Raw genomic sequence first — 27,898 nt, 5'->3', positions numbered from 1 at the left:
CCCTGGGTAGTACGGGATATTAATAAAAAGATATAAAAGTTTCGGCAGCAACACCATTTTAATTAAAGAGATCCTACCCGCCATGGAGAGGGGGAGCCGCAACCACTTGGTTACAGTGTCAGATATCTTATCTATAGCTGTGCCATATTTATGTCTCATAAGTGCGTCTCTGTCTCTAGTGATATGAATGCCCAAGTATTTCAATTTGTCAGTTTCCCAGTTTAGAGGGTAGTCCAGCTGGTGTGCCAGTGTGCTATTTGTTAGAGGGAAGATCACAGATTTTGACCAATTTATTTGTACTCCTGATATAGCACCATATTTAGTTATCTCCCGTAATATGGGGTTGGGATTTTCTTGTTTTTTTTTTAACATATAATGTCATGTCGTCTGCATATAACAAAATAAGCAGCTGTCTGGAAGGATAAATCAATGACTTATCGTTATGGTGCTATCAGAGCAGGGGTCTCCAACCTTTTGTGTAGTGTGAGCTACTTCTGGTCACTGAAAATTGCCGTGAGCTACTAAACCCCAAGCAACTCGCGGATTTTTCGAGCGACCTCCCCTGCCCAGTTTTATTGACGCTAAGCCTATTTCTTCAGAGCCCATGGGCCCCATACTGTGGCTTCAACACAATAACACTGAAAAAAACTACTTTTTTTCCCTTTTTACCTGTGCACTGCCTTCTGCAGCACAGTGAAACAAAAAGCTAAAGCACAAGCCACAACAGTGACACAACAAAAGCACAAGCCGTGCAAGCGGAGGCTGATGCTTGTCGTAATGGGACAGAAAAGAGGCTGTGGCACCAAATTAAAAGCAGCCCCATAAGCCGTGTCTGATGGCTCACTGCACTAAAGCAGCCACTGCAGGGGCCTGTGCTTGACCTCATGGTCACAGGTTTAAATCCCAGCAGGTCCACTCATCCTTTCATCCATTTGAGGTCGATATAATGAATAGCCTTGAGTTGGGTAACATTAAACATCTGTTATTCAGCCCCAGGACACCTTCTGGTAATCGTGTGCTTTGCAACTAGACCGGTTATGTTATTAAATATAGGGCAGGCAAATGAAATAGCTAAAAAAAAGTGGCCCACATTTGCAAAATAAGTAAAACTTAGACTTGTTGTAGGACGGGGTTTTCACAAGGTATGGAAGACTACTTGGCTATTTGTGCTTGCAGCAGGCGATGTTTGGTACTGCCAGAAAAATTTACAATAAAAAGCAGCCCAACAGCCAATAAAATCGGCACACAAATAGCCAAAAACCCACAGACAAGCATTGGCACAGACTACCAACCAATAAAATTGTCACACAAACAGACCACAAAACAACCATACATAACATCCTGAGTGGCCACACAACACCATGAAACAGTCAAGGCCTCACTGTGGAGAGGCCAGAGCCGGGCAGCCAGAGCTGCCTGTGTCCCTGAAGAGCACACAGAGGAAAGTGAAAAGGCTCATTGTGGTCCAGCCCACCTCTGGTTCAGTCAGCACATGCTCAGAATGGACCAGCTTGAGAGGTGCTTCCGGTACCCTCTTCCTGCCCCATGCCCATGCTATCGCCCCCTGCACCCTGTCCCCTGTTTCTGCTCTCTGTCCTCCCCTGGTCTCACTCCGTGCTTACGGTACCCCCTGTCTGCCCGGTTCTGTGCCACAGGACCCTGCCTCTGTCCCACTCCCTACTCACTGTATATCCATGGCTAAGGTCCCTGCACCTGTACCTGCCCTGCTCACCACTGTCCTCTATCGCTGCACTCCCCCCTGTCACTTGTTCTGCCCAACATGTCTGCCTTTCTGCCTCTGCTCCCTGCCCCAACCCCTGCACTCTGTCCTGGCTCCCGGACACGCTCTCTGTTACTGCACCTTGCCCATGCTCCCTGCCCCTTCTCTAACCCTACACTGCCCTTGCTCCTGTCCTGAGCCCTGTCTGTTCACCGTCTCTGGCTCTCCCGGTCTACGCCCTAAGTCTGTCGGTGACATCTCGATAATCTTCTCGTCGAACCCTCTGTCTCTCTCCATCCCCACTGTCTCTCCCCAGCCCCTCTCTCTCCTCCTACCCCTACTGTCTCCACCAGGCCCCCTCTACGTCCTGCCTCTCATGGTATCTCTGCGCCTCCACTGTCTCTCCTGAGCCCTTCTCTTGTCTGCCCCTCACTGTCTCTCTCCGCCCCAACTGTCTCTCCCCAGCCCCTCTCTCTCCCCAGCTCCTCCCTCTCTTGCTCCTCGCGGTCTCTTTCAGTGCAGCTGCGCCTCTCTCTCTCTCACTCTCTTTCCAGCGCCCCAGTCTCTCCCTAGCACCACTGTCTCCTCCTGCCCCTGTCTGTCCTGCCCCTCACCGTGTCTCTCCAGCGGGGTCCAACTATGAGGGGTCCTTCCTCCTCTCAGCCGGAGGGTTGGACACCGGGAAGGTTGCCTTTAAGCATGTTGCGATGTAGCGCATAGCACTCGTCTCCCAAGCCTGATCGGGGTTCCAGGTTCACCCCTCCCCCTTTGTGTTGGCGGGGGCCTCCACTTATGAGCCCCTCTCCCCCCTCACTACACCTCCCGGTATATTTTGACTGCCAGCAGCGCTGGCTCTGGTCTGCTGCGGGTAGACAGTCTCTGAGAGGCTTAGCCCCGCACTGACCGCTAGATATCTTCGCGGCCACCGGGTTTTACTTGGAGGGCGGGGGGTGGGGGGGTGGGGGGGGGGGGAATAGGCTTGCAAAAGGCTGCGTCACGCCGCGGCCCATAGTCGGGGGGGGGGGGGGGGGGGGGAACAATGCCGGTGGAGCACTGGGGGCTGCCCAGGGTCTATGGGCCTCCGGGTTTGTTCCAAAGCGGCCGCCTGTGCCTCTAGGTCTGATGCATCGCGTCGGGAGGTAGATTTTTCGGCGGTGAGTCTGTGCCCTTAGGGCATTTTCTCTCGACTTGCACATTGCTTCGGCCCTCGTTACCATTCCACTGATCCTCCCTCTCGCGAGACTGCAGCAATGAACGTCATACTCTTCGGCCCGCCCCACCACACCCCATCTAAGCGCAAGCCAATTGGAGCAGCTCCGTTGAGTGAGGGTGGGCAACAGACACGGAAATAAGCCTGAACAGCCCAAAATAAAACTAATGGGCTAATAAATTGAGCAGTACTCGGCGAGCTACTCACAGGGTCTCGGCGAGCTACCGGTAGCTCGCGATCGACCGGTTGGAGACCCCTGTATCAGAGCATTGCGGCTAAGGGTTCAATGGCAAGGTCGAACAGAATAGGGGATAATGGGACCTGGCGTGTGCCTCTGGAGATGGTGAAGGGGGGGACTTGTCGTCGTTTAATAGCACTGAGGCTACCGGCTGATTGTAAAGCAGTTGTACGCACTGGAGGAAGATAACCGGCATCCCTATGCGTCCCAAAGTGCTTAGCAAGTAGTCCCACTCCAGGGAGTCAAATGCTTTGGTAGCATCAAGGAACACCGCCACCGCCGAGCAGTTAGGATCAATATTTTGCGGGACTGCAGCTAGGGTTCTGAGATTATGCGCCATAGCTCGATAGAGATATACCCCGCCTGGTCTGGAAGGACTAGTCGCTACTTCAAGAGATTGAGTCTGGTCACCAAGACTTTAGCGAGTATTTTTGTGTCACAATTTAATAAGGATAAGGGCAGATACGAGTCGCAGGAAAGAGGGGGGTTTCCAGGTTTTAATAAGGAGGTTATAAGGGCCACGCGCATGGTTCTATGTTAACAGCCTTCTTCCAGTGCCGCATAGAACACTTCCTTCAAAATTGGAGCTAGGATCGGAGCAAAGGTTTTGTAAAATTCTAGGGGCAAACCATCGGACCCTGGGGCCCATCCGGACTTCATCTGCAGTATAGCATCCGTGATTTTGTCCAGTTCCAGATCCAAGCATAGGAATTTCCGCTGGGTATTCCCCAGCCAGGTCAGCGCTGTGTCATTGAAGTACTCAGACAGATTTAGCGGGGTACCTCTTTGGGAAGAGTACAGGGTGCTCTAGAAATCCCTGAACGTATCTAGCAGATCAGGAAGGTTCCTATGTGTGTTGCCCTGCGCATCCTGAATTTCCGTAATATAGTTGGAGAATTGTGGCTCTGAGTGCATGGCTTTTGGTGCTAGTACTAATATCAGGTTCTAAATTTTTAAGTTCCACTTCCAATTTGGAGAGGTCATTGCGCAGCGTTTTGAGGACACCCCCACCTTTAGAGATACACCAGCCACGAACTGTAACTTTACATGCCTCCAATACTACGGTGATGCTGGGGACAGATTGGACATTTTGCTCAAAGTAATCGCGGATGTCTTGTTCCAGTTCTGCCTTAAACACTGTGTCCTGCAGTCGCCAACTACTGTATGGTGAATGCTGCATGGGGGCCTGTAATTCCACCAAAACCGGGGAATGATCTGAATATGTACGGGCCTTGCATGAGACCCTGCCCTCTTACTCATTAGAGCATCCTAGTGCCTGTCCAATCACTGAGTGCCTCTTACCTTTATTTTCTCTGCCAATTTTCCAGCTGTCAGTTTGAACCCCCTGTTGTCCACCTTCACATGACTGAGAGCGGAGTTCACCAAGCTGTTGATATAGGTCTTCAGAGTGTCTCGAAAGTCGTCATCCATATCTTTGACATAAAGAGAGAGAGGACAAGCAAATAAATCAGACCTCTGTATAGAGATATTTCATACATGTGACATAATAATTCACTCATCTTAGCCTAAAATTATATTGTAAAAGGGCAGTTGCCCATATGTCTTCAGGTCATCAGGGCAATAGGTTTCCTGTGCTGGGGCTCGTGGGGAAAAAACATGATGGACTGAAATGCAGCCCAGACTAATTACCAGTTCCTGCTCATGGTTTTCATCCATCACTTTTTGGTTTTTCTATGTGAGATGCCCCAAATCTCAAGGGTAAAGCCAGATATGCCTCCTGTGCACTCTGTGCAACGGGACTCAAACTGCACCTTCCTGATAAGGCCAGAAACCCCCAGCTAGGGTTGCCTATGCTCATGCTCATGCTCAGTAGAGATATTGCCTGGCAATGTGGGCAAGAGTCGACTGATCATATTGCAGCAGGACCAAGTCTGATTTGCATATGGCTGCAACTTGAACTAGATCCGGGAGTTCAGGATTATTTTAGGGGTTGGAGGAGGAAACTGTGGAAGAGTGGGTGTAGGAAAGCCACTTTTACTGCATAGTCATCCTGGATTTATCTGGACTGTATATTTCTGCAAACCAGTAGTAAAGTGCCTGTGCTTCCCCTTTAAACGTTGTTAAAATGGCATATGCCTAATCAGCATACTTAACTTGCCTATAAGTCCTTAGTAGATGGTACACAGTGTACTAAGGTCTTAGAAGTGAAATGCCACTAGTGGGCTGCAGCATCTATTGTACCATCCACTACCGTGGCAGTGCAAACATGGCTCAAGGGCTACCACTGTAGCAGTGTAAAAAAAGCAATTTGGCCCGTTGAAGTAAATCATTTTGACAAGTAAAAACTTTTCTTTTAAATATTAATAAGTCACCCATATGTAAGCCTTGTAGCCCAGAAGGCAGAGTGTCTGGTATTTAAAAGAAGAGCATGTCACAATTTAATATAAACATGTCCTTACATTGACTAGCACCCAAACACTATTTTCACTGTAGGCAACCTGGCTGGCCATGAAACACTGGCAAGCTATATTTAATTCTAATACTGTATCTAGGGATTAGGAGTCACCCAGAAAAAGAATATGTTACTTACCCAGTAAGCATCTGATCGTGGCATGTAGTGCTGTAGATTCACATGCTCTGGATGTGTGCAATTTGTTTTTCTTCTAAGAAGTCTATTGAGCCATGAGACAAAGTGACTGCTCCTTTTAGTGATAATGCGCCGGGCATCAACTCCATTGTTAAATTGTTTTTCCGTAGGCGGGTAATAATGGAGTGAGAGTAAGTATAAGTAAAGAGATGTCCATGCAAACAAAATAGTATAAAGGAACTGTAATGGCCACAGGTGTGCAGGGAAGAGGGTGGGTGCATGTGAATCTACAGCACTACATGCCCTGAACAGATGCTTACTAGGCAAGTAACATATTATTTTTCCATTCAAGGCATGTGAGGCTGTAGATACACATACTTTGCATAGACTGTAAAGCAGTCCATCTCCAAAAATGGTGGCTAACCTGTGGGTGTTGTAGTTGTTTGTAAGAGAGTACGTAGCACTGCCTGACCTACATTAGCTTGAGGGCGTGCTATGACATCCACACAACAATGTTTGATGAAAGTGTGTGGTGTAGACCATGTAGCTGCCTTACAATTGCCAGCTATTGTGATATTGCCTGGGATAGCCATGGAAGCCCCTATCTTACGAATAGATTGTGTAGACAAAGTCCTTTTAGCTTCGACATAACATGTCTGAATGCATTTAATTATCCATCTAGAAATGCCTGACTTGGGATATGGGCTTTCTTTTGTGAGGGGGCGATAAAGCAACAAAGGTTTGGTTGGTCTTACGAAACTCTTTAGTTTTGTCAATGTCTTACACAAGAGCTCTTTGACACCTAGATTATGAAGAGCTCTTTTTACAACTGAATCTGGTTGTGGAAATAAAATCTGTAATTCAACTGACTGATTGAGGTGGAAAGAAGAAACTACTTTTGGAAGGAATTTCTGGTTGGTTCTAGGGACCACCCTATCTCTGAGTAGCTAAGAGAAAGGTTCTTCCAAGGTTAATGCCTGGAGCTCACTGACAGGGCTAAGTGTGGTAATGGGCAGCAAAAAAGCAACCTTCCAAGATAAGAATTGGAGGAGACAGTTAAGCAGTGGTTCAAATGGTGGACCCATACGTCTGGTAAGTACAATATTGAGATTCCATGTGGGTGCAGGTGGGACACTAGGTGGAGTTACTCTTTTAAGGTCTTCAATAAATGCCTTCATAACTGGTACCTTGAACAAAGATAAGTGTTGCCTGTTTTGTAGATAGGCAGCAACTGCGGCTAAATATGAAGTCTAAGCCAGGCCAGAGGTTTGCAAATGAAGGTATCAAATAATGTTTTGCACAGTTGCATCAAATGGATTAATTTGTTTAATGCGACATGAGTAGACACATGTTTTCCACTTTGCTGAGTAACATGCTGTAGGTGTAGGTCTACAAGCTTCCTTAAGAATATTCATACATTCAGGTGGGAGATTAAGTTATCCAAATTCTGACCTCAGGAGCCAAATTGCAAGGTTTGGCTCCTTAGCATTTGAGTGCCTAGTTTCAATATGGTTCTGAGTGAGAAGGTCCCAGTTGAGGGGATGCTTATCGTGGGAAACTACAGAGTTTGAACAGTGTAGTGAACCATGGTTGGCGAGCCCAAGCGGGAGCTCCTAAAAAGACGGTCAGAGACTTTTGCCTGAGCTTCTGAACCACAAATGGCAGAAGAGGGAAAGGTGGAAAAGCATAGGCAAATATCCCTGACCAGTTCATCCATAGACTATTGCCCTTGGATAGTGGGTGTGGGAACCTGGAGGCAAAGTATGTGCATTTTGCATTATCTGCAGTTGAGAACAGGTCTATCTGTGGAACACCCACTTGTGAAAGTAAGGGAGAAAGACTTGGGGGTGGAGTTCCTACTCGTGGATTTGTTGCCACATCCAGCTGAGGAGGTCGGCAAAATGGTTTTCCATCCCTGGTAGATGTTCTGCTAGCAGGTGGATGTTGTAACGTATTGCCCAACATTAAATTGCCTGTGATAGGCATGAGAACTGTAGAGTGTCCCCTCCCCCGTTCTTGCAAATAGTACATGGTTGTCATGTTGTCCCTCCAGACCAAGACAACCTTGCATGTCAGGTGAGTTAGAAATGCTTTCAATGCTAGGTAAACAGATTGAAGTTCTAGGTAGTTGATGTGGAGACCCTGGTATTTGGTATCCCAGAGACCCTGAACTGTGAGATCCTATAGGTGAGCACCCCATCCTCTAAGGGATGCATCCGTTTTGAGAATGAGCTGGAGAACAGGGTCGATAAATATCTGCCCCTTTCATAGATTTTGTGTATTCCACCACTGCAGAGAGCAATGAGTGTGGCTGTCTACCAACCCTGATCTTGTGTAGCTGACCCTATGATTGAGACCACTAGTGTGTCAGACATTTGTGCAGAAGGCGTAAATGTAGTTGAGCATGTGGAACTATTGCAATGTAAGAGGCCATCATGCCAAAGAGTTGCATAACTTTCTTGACTGTTATGTGTTGATTGGGTTGACACTGCTGTAGTAGTGTTTGGATTTGTTTAAATCCAGACTACATTTGGGTATGCCAAACCTAACTGTGTGATTAGTATGACCCCTAAATAAGGCTGAATCTGTAAAGGTTGAAGGTGTGATTTCTGAATGTTGGCAGTAAACCCCAGTTGATGGAAAATATGGAGAGTAGTGCGAGTGTGTTGTTGACACATGAGAACTGTACTGGCTTTGATAAGCCAATCATCCAGATATGGCAGTCATGAATGTTTTGTCTGTGGAGATGTGCTACTACCGCTGCTAGGAATTTAGTGAACACACAGGATGCGATAGGGACTCAGAGTGGGAGCTCTATGAACTGGTAATGCCTCCCAGCTGTAACAAACCTGAGGTACTTGCCATGAGCTGGATGGATTGAGATGTGGACGTAAGCGCCCTTTAAGTCTAGTGCTGACATAAAGTTGCCCTGTTGGAGCAGTGGGATCACGTCCTGAAGAGTAACCATATGGAAGTGTTCTGATAGTATGTAATGATTTTGAGGGCCTGAGATCTAAGATTGGCCACAGTGATCTGTCTTTTTGAGAATTAGAAAGTATAGGAAGTACACTTCCGTACTTTGATGATGAAAAGGGACGGGCTCTATGGCTCCTTTGAGCAACAATCTGCACTTCTTGTTTGGGCAGGTTTTGATGTTATATGGAGAGATTGTGTCTGCGAGGTAGAATGTTTGGAGCTGTGTTTGAGCTCCAGACAATAACCATGTTGGATAATTCTAATATCCACTGATCTTATGTTATAGTTTTCCAAGTGGGGAAGAAATGTTGTAGTCGGCCTCCGACACGTGTTAAATGGTCGGCGGGAAATGATAAGAGAGCCCCTGCTTTGAGGTGGATGAAGCAGTGCGTGTTGAGGCGCCTCTACCGCGACCCTCGGATTTGTTTCCTATATATGTACCTCTGTAGTATTCCTTTGAGAGGGAGGTCTAATGTTGGTGCCTGTATGAGGAGGTAGTGGCAAGGAGGCGTTGTGGTGCACTGTTTATATGAAGGATTCCGAAAGGAGCCACAAGAAGTTTTGATTTGGAGCACCCGATTGATTTGGCTACCTCCGTGTCCTTTTTCATTTTTTCCAATGCTTGATCCACCTGGGGACAAAACAGATGCTCTTTGTCAAATGGCTTAAAGTCAGATATACGAAGCCAGGCATGCCTAAGTAACAATACACTTGTATTGATGCCCCTGGCAGCTGAGTCAGCTGAGTCAAGAGCACACCTAATTGAATTATTTGATATCATTTTGCCCTCATTTACAATTTTGTGTCCTCTTTTTTTATACTCCTCAGGGAGGTATTGGAGGAACGCCTCCATCTCGTCCCAATGTGCCCTGCTGTGTCTCGCCAATAGAGCTTGAGTGTTTGAAATCCTCCAGTGATTGGCAGATTGCGCTGCCCCCCTCTTCCCCGAAGTGTCAATGAGCCTGGACTCCTTTTCAGGTGGAGGATCCTCCAAAGAAGTCTGTGAGTTGGCCCTTTTATGGGCATTAGGCACAACTATGGAATCTGGGGTAAAAAATGGATACTTGTATAGTGCACTAGTCACCCGTAAGGGTCTCAAGGCGCTTGTACGAATACCGCTGTAGAACCCATCCTGGCTTTCCCTGTGAGGCGTCCATTCCTGGGCACCCCCAAGGTGGAGGCCAGGCATCCTTAGCGTTGTGGGGGCCGTTGTGGAAATTAAGCAAGCTATTGCCCAGAGTTGCAGAGTGGGACTCCATGATTGGAATAGGCACAGAGGCGAGAATTATCAGGTCCGTGGAATTTTGAGCCCAAGACCCGCCGAGGCGGGGAATTGAACCCTGGTCCCGGGCTAGACCTCTGCATCAGGGTCTGCCGCTCTAATCATTGAGCCACACTTCTCCACTAAGAGGACCTTTGATGTAGATAGGGTCTGAGGGTGCTGCTTTATAATAATTTTTGCTGACCCTGGGTGTAATAATATATGCATGCCTGCACTGGGTCCTTAAAAATCTCATCAGAGTGGCTCAGAAAACCCTTGAGCATAGAAAGGTATTAGCATGCTTTGTGTTTGCTGGACAGTATTTCAAAAAGAGAATCGTCCTCAATAGGGTCTTTGTGTAAGGGAACCAGTGTTATGCTGCTGCCATTGCAATGAGGTCCTGATGAGATGAAATTCATCAAGGTGTGATGGCTTGGCCAGGTAGAGATTTGGGTCAGTGTCACCTGGGGGATCATTGTCATAATTATCCTATGGATCTGTGGGCTGTGGATAAGAATCATCTCCCCCCCTAGAGCCTCTGTGAACAGTGGAGACCCCTGTGGCCTAATGTCCCGTGGGTCCGCATGTGAATGATGTGGTGAAGGTGCAGAAGGGGGTGGATGAGGCGACTGAGGTGGTGGAGAAGTGGGTAGAGGAGGATGCACATGACTTGTTGCTACATCCTTTTTAGGTCGAGCCTAGTGCAGCGCGCATGCGTTGCTCTAGGAGATGACCTTTGGAAATCGCTCTGCACTTTTCAAGCACTCGTGCTTATGGTTGCATCCACCTTGCGGGAGCGAGCAGCGGCGCGCAGGGGCCATTTGTTTGTAATTAATGTGGCCGCCCGCGCTTGTTTATACTTCTTTACGTTCCCTGCCACTGCCACCCTCACCCTCCCTTGTCAACCAGTTCCTTTTTAACAACTTTGTGGCTTTTTGATCTCTGCCAATTACTGTGCAACATATCTAGCAGCTGCACTAAAAATAATTGTTTCTTGCCAAAAGTATCTGTTAGCATGCATTTTAGTATAATACATTAAAACAGGGGCTGCTCTCTACACACACCATATAAACAAGAGCTCTCTCCTAGCACATGCTGCCTCTCTTCGCAAGTTATAGGAAGGATGAAACTCAGAGTCAGCCCTGCTTTCATTTGAACCTATGGCTGCTGTGTTTGCACAGATTTCTGGGGCCATCTGTTCTTCATTAGCGTGGCCACGCCCGCTTCTTTATCTTTGTTTACTCTCTATCCCCTGCCTGTCTCACCCTCGCCCTCACTTGTTAACCGTCTCCACCTAACCAATGTTTGAGGCTTGTTGATCACTGACAATAACAATCACTCAATCTCCCCATGCCTACATGCTGCCTATCTTCTCAAGGTATAGGAAGGATGAAACTTAGAGTCAGCCCTCCTTTCATTTGAACCTGTGGCTGCTGTGTGTGCACAGATTTCTGGGGCCATCTACAATAACAAAACAAGTGCACAATACTGAAACATATCAATCTATGGATATTAGCAATGAACTTCTAATAGACTGGTTTATGATCAATACAGATGTGGAAGGCTTATCCGATGCACTTATGCCATATTTACCGCAGACATGTGAAGTAATATTTTGCAATGGCATTATTACAAAAATATTAAAATATATAAAACATGTATAAATGTACATCTTAAATATTTTTGTTTCCAATCAACTTACTTTAAAGTACTAAAAATGTTAACTTAAAATTCTTGCAATAAAATGTAAACTAACAAACATTTGTCAGTTATTCCTAGACAAACCATTGCTAATATCCTTGGTTACACACTTATAAGGTGCCAAAAAAACAACACATATTAGCAATGCCAATAGCCCAAAAATAAAATCCAAACTACCAAGCTCTAATTGGGTGTTTTATGTATGCTAAAAAAATATTACTGCACATTGCTCAGAAGGTACATTTTGTATGTTTAGCCTTAAGGCTACTTTAGCATTAAAACTAATTGTGAAGCTGTTCCACATTTGCTTTTTAAGCAAAAAAGCTAGAACAAGATTTTTCAGTAGCACACAATTCATTACTTTGTAGTAGTGTTTAGAAGGAGTAGTTTCTGTCCTATAACTCCAGTTCTGTAGTGGGGGTATCTCTGTTATAGTCATAATCTAGTGAATAGTCCCGCCCATGTGCGTGGACCCCGGAGCAATCAAAAATAATCTCTTAAGGTGTCGAAAAATGCAGAACTGCACAGACACTTAAGAGAGAATTAAAGACAGATAATGCAGCCTATATGACCAGGCTACACTGTCCAGTACTTCAACTAGAAATTCCACCAAAAATCCACAAACAGCAAAGTCTGTCCAGATTTCCCTTGCTTCAGCAGCAAAAACCCTCTGGAATGATAGAGAGGAAGACATGGACAGACAAGCCCCATAGGCTGCATTATGTGGCTCAAAACAGGATACTGTGCCTTTAAGAGAACTTTCCAGAACTTCACAGTATCCCAGAATGCACTGCAGGTCCCTTTTAGTTTCAGTTCTTTTTGAAGGCGTAACACGCCAGACCTGTAGAATTCCTTTTATGAATATCTCTCTCCACCGGGGAGGAGGGCGGGCGCTTATGACTATAACAGAGATACCCCTACTACAGAACTGGAGTTACAGGACAGAAACTACTCCTTCTGTAGAGGGGATCTTGGTGTATAGTCATAATCTAGTGAATAGAATGGCAAGCCCATCCCCACACCAAAGCGGCGGTGGAGAAACGAGAAATAACACCACTATTGTGCGAACAGATTTCGCAGCGAAGCCTGCCCAACCTGAGCGTCGGCCCTGGCATCAGTGTCCAGGCAGTAATGCTTAGCAAAGGAATTGTGCGACTTCCAAGTGGCCGCCCTGCAGATTTCTGCAATTGGAACATTACGGAGCAAAGCCGTTGTGGCAGCTTTGCCCCTGGTGGAATGAGCCTTAGGTTTACCCCCTAAGGTCTTATTAGCCTTTTGATAACACGGTTGTATGCAGGACACAATCCACCTACAGATGGACTGTTTAGAGGTAGCAAGACCCGACCTGACTGATCCATAATTGACAAACAATTAGTCTGACCTACGAATATCTTTGGTTTTATCCAGATAAAATTTCAACACCCTTCTAACATCCAGGGAATGTAGATACCTTTCCGCTGGAGATGAAGGATTCTGAAAAAACGTAGGCAAAGTTATGGTCTGGTTGACATGAAAATCAGAAATAACCTTGGGAAGAATTATTATTATTATTATTTTTTTTTGCGAAGACCTTTATTGTGTAGTAAAGCCATCAATACAGTGCAGTTGGCCTACAACCTTACAGGCCGGCCAAAATATATAGCAAATATGAGCAACGAATACATGATCCCGCCACAGCATCCAAAACCATTCATATCAAAGCAAGGTCAAGCAGATGATATATACCTATAAGTCAATGCACTGCAGAAAGTAACATGGATCTTCATTTTCAGGTTTCCATCGAAATATCCCTCCCCCCAACCAACAAAATAACACCCCCCACCCCCAACCCAGAGACTGACAAGAAGAGCAGACAGTCGCAGCGGGGCACCGAGCACCAGCAGGGCATCGGGCGATGTCCCACCACAATCAGTAGTAACACCAGTGGAAAATCCCAATACCACACAACAGGAAACGTGAGCCAGAAAAAGGCACAGAGGCACAAAAGGGCGCATCACCGGCTAAGACCAGCAGGTCGCATCCAACCCCCCCACAAAAACATGCACATCAGAGACAGCAAGTCAGAAACATACCATGCCTACAGCCAAATCACTCCTCCTCGTCAAGCCTGGCTAGCAGAAACTCAGTGTAGGGGCCCCACACATCTCTCGGACGGGAGGCTCGAGGAAGCTCTTCCTGATAGCATGTCAATTGATAACGGCAATACGCCATCTCCTGCATCCATATTGTAACCTCAGGCGCTCTCCTGCCCCCCAGCACACAGCCACTCGCCTCTTAGCTATCTGCAGCGCCAATGTCACCAGACGCCGCCCTGCCGCCGCAACTCCAGACACCAGTCCAAGCAGACACACTCTAGGGTCACAGGCAATCGGCATCTTCACCATCTCACTTAGCGTGGAAGTCACAGCAGACCAGAACGCCAGGACTTTTGGGCAGTGCTAGGCCAAGTGTATGAAGTCGGCTTCCGGCCTACCACAGCGCACACAAGCATCAGACTCTCGAAGCCCATACCGAAAGAGTTGCGCAGGTGTGTAATACCAGTGTTGCAGGAATTTATAGTGCAAAAGTCTAAAATTGCCATTAATAGAAAATTTCCCAGTCATGCTGCAACACTCGGCCCATTCCTCATCCGTCAGAGGAGTGGCAAGGCACGCATCCCACCTAGCCCTGACCCCGATTGCAGCAGTCTCCTCATCCTCCTGCGACGCTCGGTAAAGCCTAGAAACCATCTTTACCCTCGACGTCGCCGTATACATAAATTGCAGCGCAGGTAACGATGCAGGCTCGTCCGGGAACGATGGGTAAAGGTCGCGAATTGCAGCCCGTAGCCGAACATATACAAACGTAGCCATAGCTCCCTTCGTCGTGTGGTCCAGTAGCATTTGCAGCTCAAGGAACCGCCCACCTGGAAACACATCCCCCAGAGTCTTTACCCCAGCATCATGCAAAACATGCAACGCTCCCACCTCCCGTGAGACCGAAATGCGATCATGTTGTAGCAAAGGCATGGCCGGGGCATACAGTGGCAGCTTACCTGCGCGTCTACCCAATTCCTGCCACGCCCTGGCAGTGCACTGCACCGTGTCCACCTCATTCTTCTCATACACTGAGTGAGAATTCACCACCATCGCATTCAGCGGCAGCGGATATACAGCACCAGCTTCAATAGCAACATGAGGGCTGTACGGGGGAGAATCAACCCAGTAAGAAGCGAAGTGGGCCTGCGCACACAGATAATATAGTTTCATGTCAGGTATCGCGAAGCCGCCACTACCATAAGGCTTGATCAACGTCTCCCACTTCACCCGTGGTTTCTTCCCTCCCCAGGCTAGTGATATCAATAAGGACTTCAAAGTCGTGAAGAAATGCGATGTCAGAGCCAGAGGAATGTTGACAAAATAATACAAAAATTTCGGCAACACCACCATTTTAATCAATGCTACCCTGTCAGCAAAGGAAAGGGGAAGCCTAGTCCAGCGTGCCACTTGATCTTCTAGGGTCGAAATCGCCACGCCATAATTGGCTCTAATAACTTCTTGGGGGTCCCTGTGGATCCAAATCCCCAAGTACCTCACCGGCTCCACGGCCCATTCCAATGGAAATTCCAGTCGGAACGGCACAGTAACGTCTGTCAGCGGCAATATTATAGACTTGTCCCAATTGATAGAGAGACCCGAGTAACGTTCAAACCGAATGTACTCTCTCAGCACACTTTCCAAGTATGTCACCGGTTCCCTGATATATAGAACCATATCATCAGCGTACATGGACACTGCCAATGTGCGCATATGAAAACGTAGAGCTGAAGGGGCGTGACGCTGCCGCAATATGCAGGCCAGAGGCTCTATTACGATGGCAAAGAGTAACGGCGACAACGGACAACCCTGCCTCGTACCCTTATAAATGGCGAACGGCGCAGATATTTTACCATTGACCCGCACCCTGGCGATAGGATTGGTATATAACAACTGGATCCAAGAGGTGAAGACAAAGGGCACCCCCATTCGATGTAAAACCGCCAACATATACTTCCAGGCCACCGAGTCAAATGCTTTGGCAGCATCCAAGAGGACCGCCACTGCAGCTAGCTCGGGTTTAAGCAAATGTAGAACGGCAAACAGAGCCCTCAAGTTATGCGAAGTGGAGTGTTGCGGGATAAAACCTGACTGGTCAGGCAAGACCATAACCGGTAATAAAAGACACAGACGTGTGGCCAAGACTTTAGCGAATATTTTAACATCCGTGTTCATAAGCGACAGCGGACGGTACGACTCACACTTGTCCGGCTGCTTGCCCGGCTTAGGAAGCATTACCAACAGAGCTTCTCTCATAGTCACCGGAAGTTGTCCCTGGTCCACCGCCTCCTCCCACACCATCGCCAAGTGAGGAAGCAGGACGTCCACATACTCTTTATAAAATTCAGACGGCAGCCCGTCAGTCCCAGCCGCTTTTCCATTTGGCAAGGCCGCGATGGCATCCCAGAGCTCCCCCTCAGTGATGTGATGCATTAAGAAGTCCTGATCCCCTCTGGACAACCAGACCAGAGCAATATCCTCCAAATATTTAGCTATGTCCTCCTCCCCTGCCGTAACAGTGGGAGCATACACCTTCTCATAGTATTGCGTAAAGCAATTCAATATACCGTCCTCGTCCGTCACCGAGCGGTCTCCCACTCTGATTTCCTGCACAACGCAATGCCTCGCCCATGGATCCCTTATCCTATCTGCCAGAGCCCGTAACGGGCGCCCGCCCTCAGCATAGTACCTTGCTGTAGCTTTCTTAGAAAGGTATTTAACCTCCTGCTCTGCCAATTCATTGTATTCAGTGACTTTCGCTCGAATCTCCGCCAGCAACTCAGAAGTAGCGTTCACCTCACATCGTCTCTCCAAACCCCGCAGGTCCCGCTCAAGGCGTTCCATAGAACCTCTAATAGACTTAAGGACACCAGACTGCATACCAATGCACTTCCCACGTACTGTTCCCTTAAACGCCTCCCAAACTGCGCATGCATCATCCACCGACCCCACATTCTTGACAAAGAATTCATCAATCATTTCTCTCAGCTCTTCCCTCAGAACCTGATCCAGCAAAATCCCAGTAGCAAGCCTCCACGTAAAGGGCGGCGGAGCATATGCAGGCATCCAGACATCCATCCTCACCGGCGCATGGTCAGACAGAGTGCGCGGTATTTGCTCAGAGGCCCTCACCCAGCCACTCACGTCCCTGGTCACCAGCCAATAATCCAACCTCGACCAAGTATCCCGCGCAGAAGTGTAACACGTTCCCTCCTTCACACCCGGATGCCCCATGCGCCACACATCCACCAAGCCTAGATCTGTCATGCCGTCCTTTACCACTGCGCACGCTTTCTTGGATGAAACCCGACCATCTTCCTTCCTGTCCCATTCGCGTTCGAGTGTTACATTCAGATCCCCTCCACATACTATAGCCGATGGCGGCAACGCGAGCAGCTTGCTCCACAGTGTGACGAAAAAGTTGGGGTCATCGACATTCGGGCCATAGACATTCACCATGGTGATTAGAGTGCCACACAGTTTACCCTGTAATATAATATAGCGACCGTCACGATCCACTTCCTCATGCATGCTCACAAAGGGCACTCCCTTGTTAATCAATATCATGACTCCCCTGGCATACGAGGAGTAAGACGTAGCCACTTTAGTGCCCGCCCAGTGCTTTGCCACTTTGTCGACAGCTTGCCCCTGAAGATGCGTCTCCTGGAGGAACGCCACTTGCACACCGTGTCGATTCAGATAAGCCAGCACCTGCCGAGTCTTCTGTGGCCGGTTTAACCCTCTCACATTCCATGTCAGCCAAGTGATCTTACCGCCCTGCGCCATTCATACCACCAACGAGTCCGTGCACATCACAACAGAACAACAACAGTCCCCACATGGAAGAGGACTGCAAACCCCAGACCTGGCTCCCGTGCAGTGTGGGACCCATCAAACGGCCCCGGGTGTTCCACCACCCACATTCCTCACATGATAGCTCAGTCTCAGAAACCCAAAGTAACAAACAACCCTCCGAACAGCACCATAAGAATATCCCCTCCCACCCCCTCCCACTTCGGCCCCCCCAACCAGCCAAAGCAGCCCCACACCACCCCCACCCAACCCCAATCCCCATAGCAACAAAAACATGTGGGGTATTCCCATATCCAGGGGCGAAGAGGCACAGAACTCCTGTTCCCAAGGAAACAGGAGGTGATCAAGCAACAGGAGAGGGCAACATCCCCGCCATCCCACAACCACCCAGCAGTAGTCAATGCAGAAACCCTCATAACCACATGTCCCTCTTACAATCAATCCACAAGGCCCCAATCAGACCAAAAATAGAAACTGCAAGGATCTCCGACCCACCACCCCAAGATAGGCCTGTATCGCATTGAAGCCTGCAGAAAGGACCCCCGCCCAGCCTCCAGGACATGCCCGGCACCGGAATCCAAGCCCCAATATTGGAACCATAGCTAATATAAGAAAGAAACCCTCCACAGCGGTGCAGCACATATAAACAATTGTCCATCGCACCCCCATCAGCAATTAGCTACTCAGTCAGCCCCAAGTATAGACACAGCCCACAGTACTACCCATATAATGCAGGGGCCTGCAGCACTTTCCCAGGTCTAAATCCCACTGACCCCAGGTCAGAAACCACCCGCGCTCATCAGTTACAACATCCAGGGACAGGAACCCAACTAGGACTCCTCCGCCATGTCCTCATCGCCCTGACGTGCAGCATTTGAATCCCCTCTACGCTTTTTCAGTTTCTTGGCGTAGTCCATGGCAGTTTTGGCTGAGAGGAAAATTTTATTATAAGAAGGTGCCCCAATGCGTAGCCGAGCAGGGTATAACTTCGCATATGGAATCTCCTCCGCCCTAAGAAGTTGTTTCACAGCAGCAAACTCCTTATGCGCTGCCTGGACAGCCATTGTGAAGTCAGGAAAAAACTCCAGCTTGTTCCCTTGATAATCCACTGTACCTTTTTCCCCTCGCAAGGCGCAGCAATACATCCCTGTCCCTATAATTCAATATGCGCGCAATGATGGGTCGCGGTGTAGCCGCAAGTGCCGGTCTCTTAGCCAGCGACCGGTGTGCCCGCTCCACTACAAACATTTTGGAGAGGTGTTCAGACCCAAAGATGTCCAAAAAGAGATGCTCCATATACTCCTCCATCTTGCCTACATTGGTGGATTCCGGCAGCCCCGTGACGCGGATGTTGTTGCGTCGGGACCGCCCTTCCAATTCCTCATTCTTGGCCTGTATGACAGCCAACACCCTTTCCATGTTGAAAACCTTTTCAGTGACTGTGGCCAAACCGTCTTCAGTAGCAGACACTCTCTGCTCTACCTCCCCCATTCTTTCATTTTGGCGCTCAAACTGAGTAGACATGTGATCTAGCCTATGGTTCACTGCCTCCATAGTGTCCTCAATCGATTGCAACGTTTTTTGCATAGCAAGAAGCGTGGACTCCAGTCCCGGGGCACCCCCCACAGCCCCAGGGGCACCTCCGTCAGCTCCCTCCTGCGGCGGCGGAACCACACTCTTCCTTCCGTCAAAGGTTAACTTGGGCTGGTTCCTCTCTGGCCTCCCCATGATCCCAGTCTCCAGTAAGCCCAATACAGTTGCTCAAGCAATGGGCAAAACAAAGTCAATATAGCACAGATGCACACCCAATATGCACACTCCTGTCCACCATGCAGTGCTTCTAAGACAGGCACAGCAGATACCTCCAAAGCCCAGAGAGAGCGAGAACGCGATGGCCAGGAAAGTCACCAGTGCCCCGTAAGACAGGGCCCGTGCACAATCAGCGCTGGTGCGGAGCTCTGCGCAAATATCCTTGTTGTGTCCCCAACTAGAGCCAGGCACCAGTCGGGAGCCCCAATCTCCACCAAAATGCGCCCAGGCAGGCGCGCTGGGAGCTGCCACCGGGCCTCACGCAGGCCGCAGTCCAAGCCCAACTCCTGCCGGAGGTCAGCAGTCCCCAGGCCCATGCACCGGCCTACCCCTCGCCTCCTCCAGCCGCGGCTCGCGCAACCAGGCCCGGCAGAGCGAGGCCCGGCAGAGCGAGACCCGCCTCCGCAGCCCCCCACTCAAACCAGAACCCAGCCCCACTCACCGCCGCCGGCGTCCGCCAAGGTACGTAGTCCAGCCAGCTATGTCCCGTGCGCAGCTCCTTGGATACCGCGGCAGGCCGACCTCAATGCCTGCCCGCCGGCACTTCGACCCCTGGCGTTCTCTCACCGCACACACAGGCCGCGTCGCACGCAGACCGCCTTCGGTGCATCTGCCCAAGCTCCAACGTCCCTCAGCAGTCTCTTCAGGGCCTCACAGTACCGACAGAGAAAGCCACTCTGTCCGTCCCCCAGGGGCCGCAATCACTGTACTGTGGTCGACGAGCTCCGTCTCCGCTAGGGAAGCAGCAGCCGAGGCAATGAGGCCCACAGACCCCACGCGGCCGGCCCGGGTGCACTCCGTCCCCTCCGCCAAATCGTCTCCAGCGGCACTCCCGGGTCTCAGAAAACGGCTCCAGCCATGCCTGGGACTTCAGACGCTGTGTACTGCCGGTGTGTGGGGCAGCAAGAGCAGGATGTCAAGGATAAATGGCGGATATCTTGCTCGATCGGGCAGAGCCTCACGGACGTGCGGCCATCTTGCCTTGCGCCCTCTAGCGCCCCCCAACCTTGGGAAGAAATTTAGGGTGAGTACGCATAACAACCTTAGCAGCATGAAATACAGTATAAGGTTCTTGGCAACACAACGCCTGAATTTCACTCACCCTGCGGGCCGATGTGATGGCCACGAGGAACGCCGCCTTCCAGGACAGGTGCTGCAACGAAGCCTTATGAATAGGTTCAAAAGGCTCCTTCATCAATCTGGACAGCACCACATTTAATTCCCATGAAGGCGAAGGAAGCCGGACAGGAGGGAACACTTTCTTCAAGCCTTCCAAAAAATCTTTGATCACAGGGATCTGAAAGAAGGAAGTCTGTGAAGGGCATTCCCTGTAGGCAGTCAGCGCAGCAAGATGAACCTTAATGGAATGGACATTAAGGCCAGATCGTGCCAGATGCAGAAGATATGGAAGGATGACATCTTCCTTACACGTCGTCGGGTCATAATTCTTGGACTTGCACCAGATGCAAAACCTCTTCCACTTTTAAGCATAGGAGGTCCGAGTGGAAGGTCGCTTAGCCTCCTTCAGTATGTCCATGCAATCTTCTGGTAGATTCAAATGGCCATATTGCACTTCCTCAGGAGCCATGCCGCCAAACTCAAAGACGAGAGGTTGGTGTGCAACATCTGCCCCCCGAACTTCGTGAGAAGGTCCGGCCTGCACGGCAGCCGTATGTGAGGAAGGAGAGACCGGTGAAGCAGATCCGTGAACCACCACTGCCTGGGCCATTCCGGGGCAATCAGGATCATCCGCGCTCTGGACTGGGACAGCTTGATGAGCACCGCCGGAATCAGGGGAATGGGTGGAAAAGCGTACAGAAAGCTGTTCAACCAATTGATCCATAGCGCATTCCCCAGCGTCCCCTGCTGGTAGTACCTGGAGGCGAAGTCTCGGCATTTGCTGTTTTTGGCGGTGGCGAACAGATCTATGTCTGGAGTCCCCCACCTTGCGAAGACTACTCCTAGTACTTCGTCGTTTATGACCCATTCGTGGTTTTCCTGAATCAGTCTGCTCAGTGCGTCCGCCTGAACATTCTGCACACCTGGTAGATGGGTTGCCGTTATCGTCAGTCCTCTGGCCAGAAGCCATCGCAAGATCGCCTGCGCCTCTTGCGACAGAGTGCGTGATCTCGAGCCCCCCTGCTTGTTGAGGTGATACATCGTGGTCGTATTGTCTGTCTGTACAAGCAGAGAGTTGGTTTGGAAGGACGGATGAAAGGCCTTCAGTGCCAAGTGAACAGCTATGAGTTCCAGGAAATTGATGTGATACGTGGACTCCGTCGGGGACCACGTTCCTTGAATCTGTAAGTCTCCGGAATGCGCCCCCCCAGCCGTGGAGAGAAGCATCCGTCACGATAGTCTGAGTGGGAATGTCCTTGTGGAAGGGAACCCCTCTGAGGAGATTCTCTGCTGAACACCACCACTTCAGAGATTGAAGAGAATGCAGAGACAGTCGTATCTTGTCATCCCAAGACCCTTTCCTCTGATCCCACTGATCCTCCAAGCACTCCTGCAACGGTCTCACGTGCAGTCGTGCGTGCGGCGTTAGGAAGATGCAAGAAGCCATTGATCCCAGTAGAGAAGACACCGTCCTCACTGTTGTAGATGGAGTGGTCATAAGAGCCTGAGTCTTCCGAAGGAGTAATAATCGCCGCTCCTCCGAAGGAGACACGCTTGCTGACAGCGTATTGATGGTGGCTCCCAAGTACTGAATGCACTGGACCGGAGTCGGGACAGACTTGGACATGTTGATGTGCAACCCCAGCTTGTTCAAGAGAATGCACGTCTTCTGGAAGTGTGCTTGAGCTTCCGAGAAGCAGGAGGCCTTGATCAACCAATCGTCCAGGTAGGGGTAGACAAATACCTTGTTCTTCCTTAGGTGCGCTGCTACTACTGCCATGCACTTCGAGAATGTTCTGGGCACAGACTTCAGTCCGAATGGCAGTACTGTGTACTGATAATGATTGGCGCTGACTTGGAATCGCAGGAACTTCCTGTGTTTGTGTGCAATGGGCACATGGAAGTACGCATCTTGTAGGTCTATAGCACATAGCCAGTCTCCCTGTTGCAACTGAGGATAAATCTGATGCAACGACAGCATGCAAAACTTCTCTCTGTGAATCCACTTGTTTGCCTGTCGCAAATCCAGAATGGGCCTGAACTCGTTCTTGTCCTCCTTGCGAACCAGGATGAACTGGGAGTACAGACCTCTTCCTCTTTGAGACAGAGGTACGTCTTCTTTCGCCCTTTTCCTTAACAGGATATCGGCCTCTGCCTGGAGCTCGCGCAGCTGAAACTGCGAGCTGACCGGAGGAATTGATGGGAGGCGGGCTGGTGAACCGAAGACTGTATCCATTGCAAACAATATTCAGCACCCACTTGTCCGGAGTAATTTTTCTCCACTCTGCCAGAAAAAATTGAACGCTTCCCCCCACCGGAGCGGGTAACGGATGTGGGGGAAGTAACCGCTCAGGGTCGAGACCCAGCCGGGCCCTTGTTCGCTGTAGAGGACTGCTGGGCCCCTCTACCCTTCTGGAAGGGTCTCCGGAACTGCTGCTGTTGTTGCTGCTGCTGTCCCGAAGTCTGTCCTCGCCCTCTGCCCTGTGCCCGGAACCGTCTCTGGAACGGGCGGTAGGCCTTCTTTTCTTTGGGCTTCTCCAAGCCCACAGGTGTCAGGGTCTCTGCCTCCGCCTTCATGCGGGCCATCTCATTGTCGGCATGCTTGCCGAACAGGGTTTCCCCTGAGAACAGCAGATTATCCACCCGCTGCTGGGCCTCCGGCTTGAGTGATGTGAGCCTGAGCCAAGCATGGCGCCTCTGGTTGATCCCATGACAGTACCCATGGGCAGCCAAAAGAGACATCCACAGCCGCGCTGATGACCTGGTTAGAAACCAGCATCCCCTCCTTGAGGATCTCCTGGAAGTCCTCCCTCTTATCTCGTGGCAGGAGTTCCGTGAACTGTTGAAGGGAATCCCACAGGGCACGGTCATACCGCCCTAGCAAAGCCGCATCGCTGGAGGCCTTCATGGCCGTGGATGCCGTCCCACAAGCCTTCCTGCCAGCTGAGTCGATCCATCGACTCTCTTTATCAGGCGGTATGGTTGAAGATGGGGAGGTAGAATGTAGCTTCCTGGCCGCCGTCACTATAACTGAGTCCGGAACCGGGTCTATCCGTCGAAAAGCCGGGTCCGAATCCGGGGCCCTGTACTTCTTCAGAAGTCGGGAGGGAGCGGCCTTCGCCACTGCTGGCATGAGGAACAGCACCTCCGCGCGCTCTACCAACCCAGGTACTAGCGGCAGCAAAGGGCGAGACAAATGCTTCTTGTGAAGCGTCTCAAATATCACGGACGTCGTGGGTGTTGGAGCCGTCACCGTGATTCCCAATTTCGCTTCCCCCCTCAGGACAACATCCTGGAACATGCTGATGTCGTCCACCGGAGACATCCTTGTCCCCGGGGATTACGACAAGGTCGGTGAATAGGTCCTGGTCCTGGAGGAGTCCGTGCGGGACCGCGATCCGCGCCTCCTATGGCGCCGCCTTGACCTGGTGGAGGATCTATGCAGACTCCTCGATCTCCCCCTCCGTCCGGAGCGTGATCGTGACCTCCTTGGCTTTGGTCGATCCGCCGGTTCCACAGGGGCGGGCAACTTTGGTTTGGCCGGGGCCCTCGGCTGAGGGGTCCCCTTGGGAGGAGTCGGATATCGGGGCAGTGAGACCGTCCTCTGGGGGATCGGAGCCGGCTTGTCTGCTGGCAGCTGAGGTTGAGGTAGAGATTGAGGACGCGGTGGAAGTGGTGGTAGCAGAGGAGGAGTAGGGGCCCGCGGAGGGAGCCCCCTCGGTAATGGAGGCGGAGCGTAACCGGCATCTGCGGCGGGGTAAACACCATGGAGTACACCGAACCCGGTGATCCGCCTTCCTTTCCAGCCTGGGACATTGGCAAACCTCCCATAGGTATCTGGCGCCTGCAAGACTGACTCCTGGCACCAGACCTCCTTCCACGTCCCTTCAGCGTCGAAGAACGGCGACCGGACGGCGAGCGTCGGTGCCTCGACGGCGAGCGTCTTCTCCTCGACGTCGACCATCTCTCCCTCGATGGCGAATGTCTTCGCCTCGACGGCGACCTCCTTCGCCACGACGGCGATCTTCTCTTAGACGTCGAGGATCCCCTTGACGACGACCTTCTCCTTTTCACCGACGGCAAACGGCGGTGTCGCCTCGACGGCGAGGGCCGACGCCGGGCCTCTCGACGACGACTCAGACGAGGACGACGACTAAATCGTCACAGGAGACCTCGGCGGCGGTCTGTTCAGTTCCCTCGACGCAGAGCGTCGCCGTTGCTTTGACCCAGAGCCCTGGGGAGACGGGGAACAGACTGCAGTCATCCCTCTCAACGCTGTAGTCGGTGCAATCGACCCAGACGGAGAATGGGGACGCTTGCTGGTCTTCCTGCCCCTGGGGAGCCCCCCAGAGGCCTCAGCACGGGTAGAGGAAGCCCCTCCAGACCCACTTTGCGCCTTCAGCCTTCTTTCCTCAAGGCCCTGAAGCCTGATCTTCTTTCTATCCTTCAGGGTCCTGCCAGAGAAGCCCTGACAAATGACACACTCCTCTGGGACATGGGAAGAGGGAAGGCAGAGGATACACACCTCATGAGGATCCGATTTGGCCTTCTTCTTGGAGCACTCTGGACATTTGTCAAATAATACAGGCATGTTGACAATCAAAGAGTGCACCAAAGGATTAACAAGAAGAAAGGCACCAAAGTACTTTAGAAAAGCACTCAAAGACTTGAACAAAAGTGAAAAATCACCAATAAACCCTTGAAAAGGGAGAGCTCAATGCTCCAGGGTCCTGCTTGCAGGAGCCGGAAAAAAGAACTGAAAGTAAAAGGGACCTGCAGTGCATTCTGGGATACTGTGAAGTTCTGGAAAGTTCTCTTAAAGGCACAGTATCCTGTTTTGAGCCACATAATGGCAGCCTATGGGGCTTGTCTGTCCAGGTCTTCCTCTTGATCATTCCAGAGGGTTTTTGCTGCTGAAGCAAGGGAAATCTGGACAGACTTTGCTGTTTGTGAATTTTTGGTGGAATTTCTAGTTGAAGTACTGGACAGTGTAGCCTGGTTATATAGGCTGCATTATCTGTCTTTAATTCTCTCTTACGTGTCTGTGCAGTTCTGCCTTTTTCGACACCTTAAGAGATTATTTTTGATTGCTCCGGGGTCCACGCACATGGGCGGGACTATTCACTAGATTATGACTATACACAGAGATCCCCTACTACAGAAACATAGTTATGCTATAAAAAACATTGCCATTGCCAATACGGCTCACCTTTCAGAACATACAAGAATTTAGTTATGCAGCACAATATCATTGGTGCAACAACACTTATAAGGTCCCAAAGGTGAGACCTATTGGCTATGCCAATGCTGGTTTTAGTAGGCACTGGTAAATCTATGGCCTCTTCAAAAGAGGGCCACTGCTTAAATGAGTGTGGCACCGGCTGTCCAGCCTTAGCGAAAATACAGACAGTCAGAGGCTGCATATGCATTTTTTTATGCTTCGGGTCAAGCCGATCCTGCATGGTTTGAAGGATTGGTTCCAGAGGCAACTTTGGTGCATTCGGTGCCTAAACAGATTTTTATTTGGGTGCTGAGGTGCTCTGAGCCAATGCAGTCAAGGACGATGTGCTCAGAGCTGAGGAGGCAGATGGTCAGCTCAGTACTGAGTGTTGGTGGCTCGGTGCAGAAACAAGTGGTTTTGGCTTTGCTTTTGGTGGTGAGGGCGGGGCATCTGTAGCACATTGTCAGGGTGGCTTACCATGGCCTGTTGACAGTGGTGGCCTGGTAGCAGTATATTCGACTGGAACCAAGTGTCTTTTGGCCAGTTGAACTGGGGTATGGGCACTCCAGATACGCGTGACCCGGAGCAAGATCCTGGATTCTCAAGGTCGGAATCGAAGTCCTGGATGGAAAAGGCCTCTTCCTCACCGACTAAGGCCTCATGGAGCTCTTCCTCTTCAACATCTTGTTGCCCAAAGAGGTCGGTGTTTCTTCTATGTTGCTGCGCTGCATCTCTCTGCGATGCGCACAACGGCCCCACAAAGTCTTTTTCGATCCAAAGTATTGGCAGGCCTCAGAGTCTACCTCCTGATGATCTGGAGACAATCATAGGTTGCAAACCTGATGGAGGTCGGATCTTGGGTACTTCGTGTGGCAGTTAGGGCAGATGCAAAATGGAGTATGTAGCATTAGCAGCGCATTCTTAGTCAAAGCTGATGATATGAAGACTAGGCCCGAAGACCGTGAGTGGAGCACGTTGAATAGACAGGCAAACGTTTTCTCGTACACAATGATGGAAATGTGATCGAAACAATAATGACGAGTGTAGAAATAAACAGAAAACTGAAGGGAACCCGAAACAGTCTTGAACCAGAGCTCTAGAAAGCACGTCCGAACCCAATGGCGGAATGAAAACAATCAAACAAGGATTCAATGCCCATGTGCATTATCACCAAAAGGAGGAGTCACTTTGTTCTGCGACTCGTAAGACTTATTCGAAGAAAAAGCAACTTGCAGAAGTCAGGACCAAACTCTAGATGGTGGAAGTATGTAGAGCATTTGCATCTAAGCCACATATGCCTCAAACATCATTATTTTAAATAGTTATTAAAAATCCAATTCTATGATGAAGTTGTGTTTTTAATTGATATTTTAAAAAAAGTACATTTTAAAAAGTTACCTTTTCCCTGCCTAAAGTTCCTGGAAGCTAATTTGCATTGGCTTTCCAGCTTCTCCCAGACAAGGATTAACCTTTCAATAGATATGGAAGTCCTCCCATCAGATACACAATAGATCACTCGGATTGGTAGGTTGACTTGAGCTGATAGGAATGATTCCTTTTGAAATCCCAGTGCCACATCCCACTTAATAGGTCTGTTGGCTTACACATAATACATATGGCTCACTTGAAAGAGAATAGAACGCTAAGACTAGTCTTTAATATCCACTGTCCAGTTGCTGGAGGGCCAAGCTTTTGTCCTACCAGACTTCAGTCTCTGGATTTGTTATGGATACAGTGCCTGCCTCAAACCAGATTTTAGTGTTAGATGTGGGAGGACACTAGGATTACCATAGTACACTCTCCACACACACTCACGCACACTCACCCAGCCCTCAGAGCCCAAGTTCACTGCATCAGAAGACGTTTGCCATTTTGAAACTGCACTGGAAAATGGCACTGCAGACCTGGTTGCAGTCATAAAAAAAGGAACTAGTCACTCAATGGGCAGGGATCGCCCCAGAAACTTTTACTTCCTTGTTATGGAGGGACCAGGAGTCACCCTGAACCACTAGCAAGTGACAGGCGTAAATAAATGCAGCACCTGCCGGCACCCACTTCAAAACACTTTCTGAGCCCAAGGAAGAACAGGAAAAGACTGGAACTGCTGTCTGTGACCTGAGAGTAGCCCTGAAGAACTGGACTGGACCTGCTCCCCCTTGTACCCATGACAAAGAAGTACTCCAAGGCTAAGTTGGCTGCCCTCCAGA

General features: G+C 49.9%; 1 protein-coding gene across 1 annotated transcript in view; it reads right to left on the bottom strand.

The window, feature by feature from the left end:
* The window catches only part of LOC147703614 (RING finger protein 112-like), a 279,448-nt gene that overhangs the window by 75,425 nt on the left and 176,125 nt on the right, over window positions 1-27,898 (bottom strand). Inside the window, exon 11 of the mRNA XM_086931948.1 lies at window positions 4,471-4,601. Coding sequence (XP_086788074.1) covers window positions 4,471-4,601 — 131 coding nt within the window. The remainder of the gene's footprint in view (window positions 1-4,470; window positions 4,602-27,898) is intronic.

The sequence above is a fragment of the Lissotriton vulgaris genome, chromosome 7, assembly GCF_964263255.1.
Source record: "Lissotriton vulgaris chromosome 7, aLisVul1.2, whole genome shotgun sequence".
Taxonomy (NCBI): domain Eukaryota; kingdom Metazoa; phylum Chordata; class Amphibia; order Caudata; family Salamandridae; genus Lissotriton; species Lissotriton vulgaris.
The sequence above is the reverse complement of the archived record's forward strand: the minus strand, read 5'-3'. Positions and strand labels throughout refer to the sequence as shown.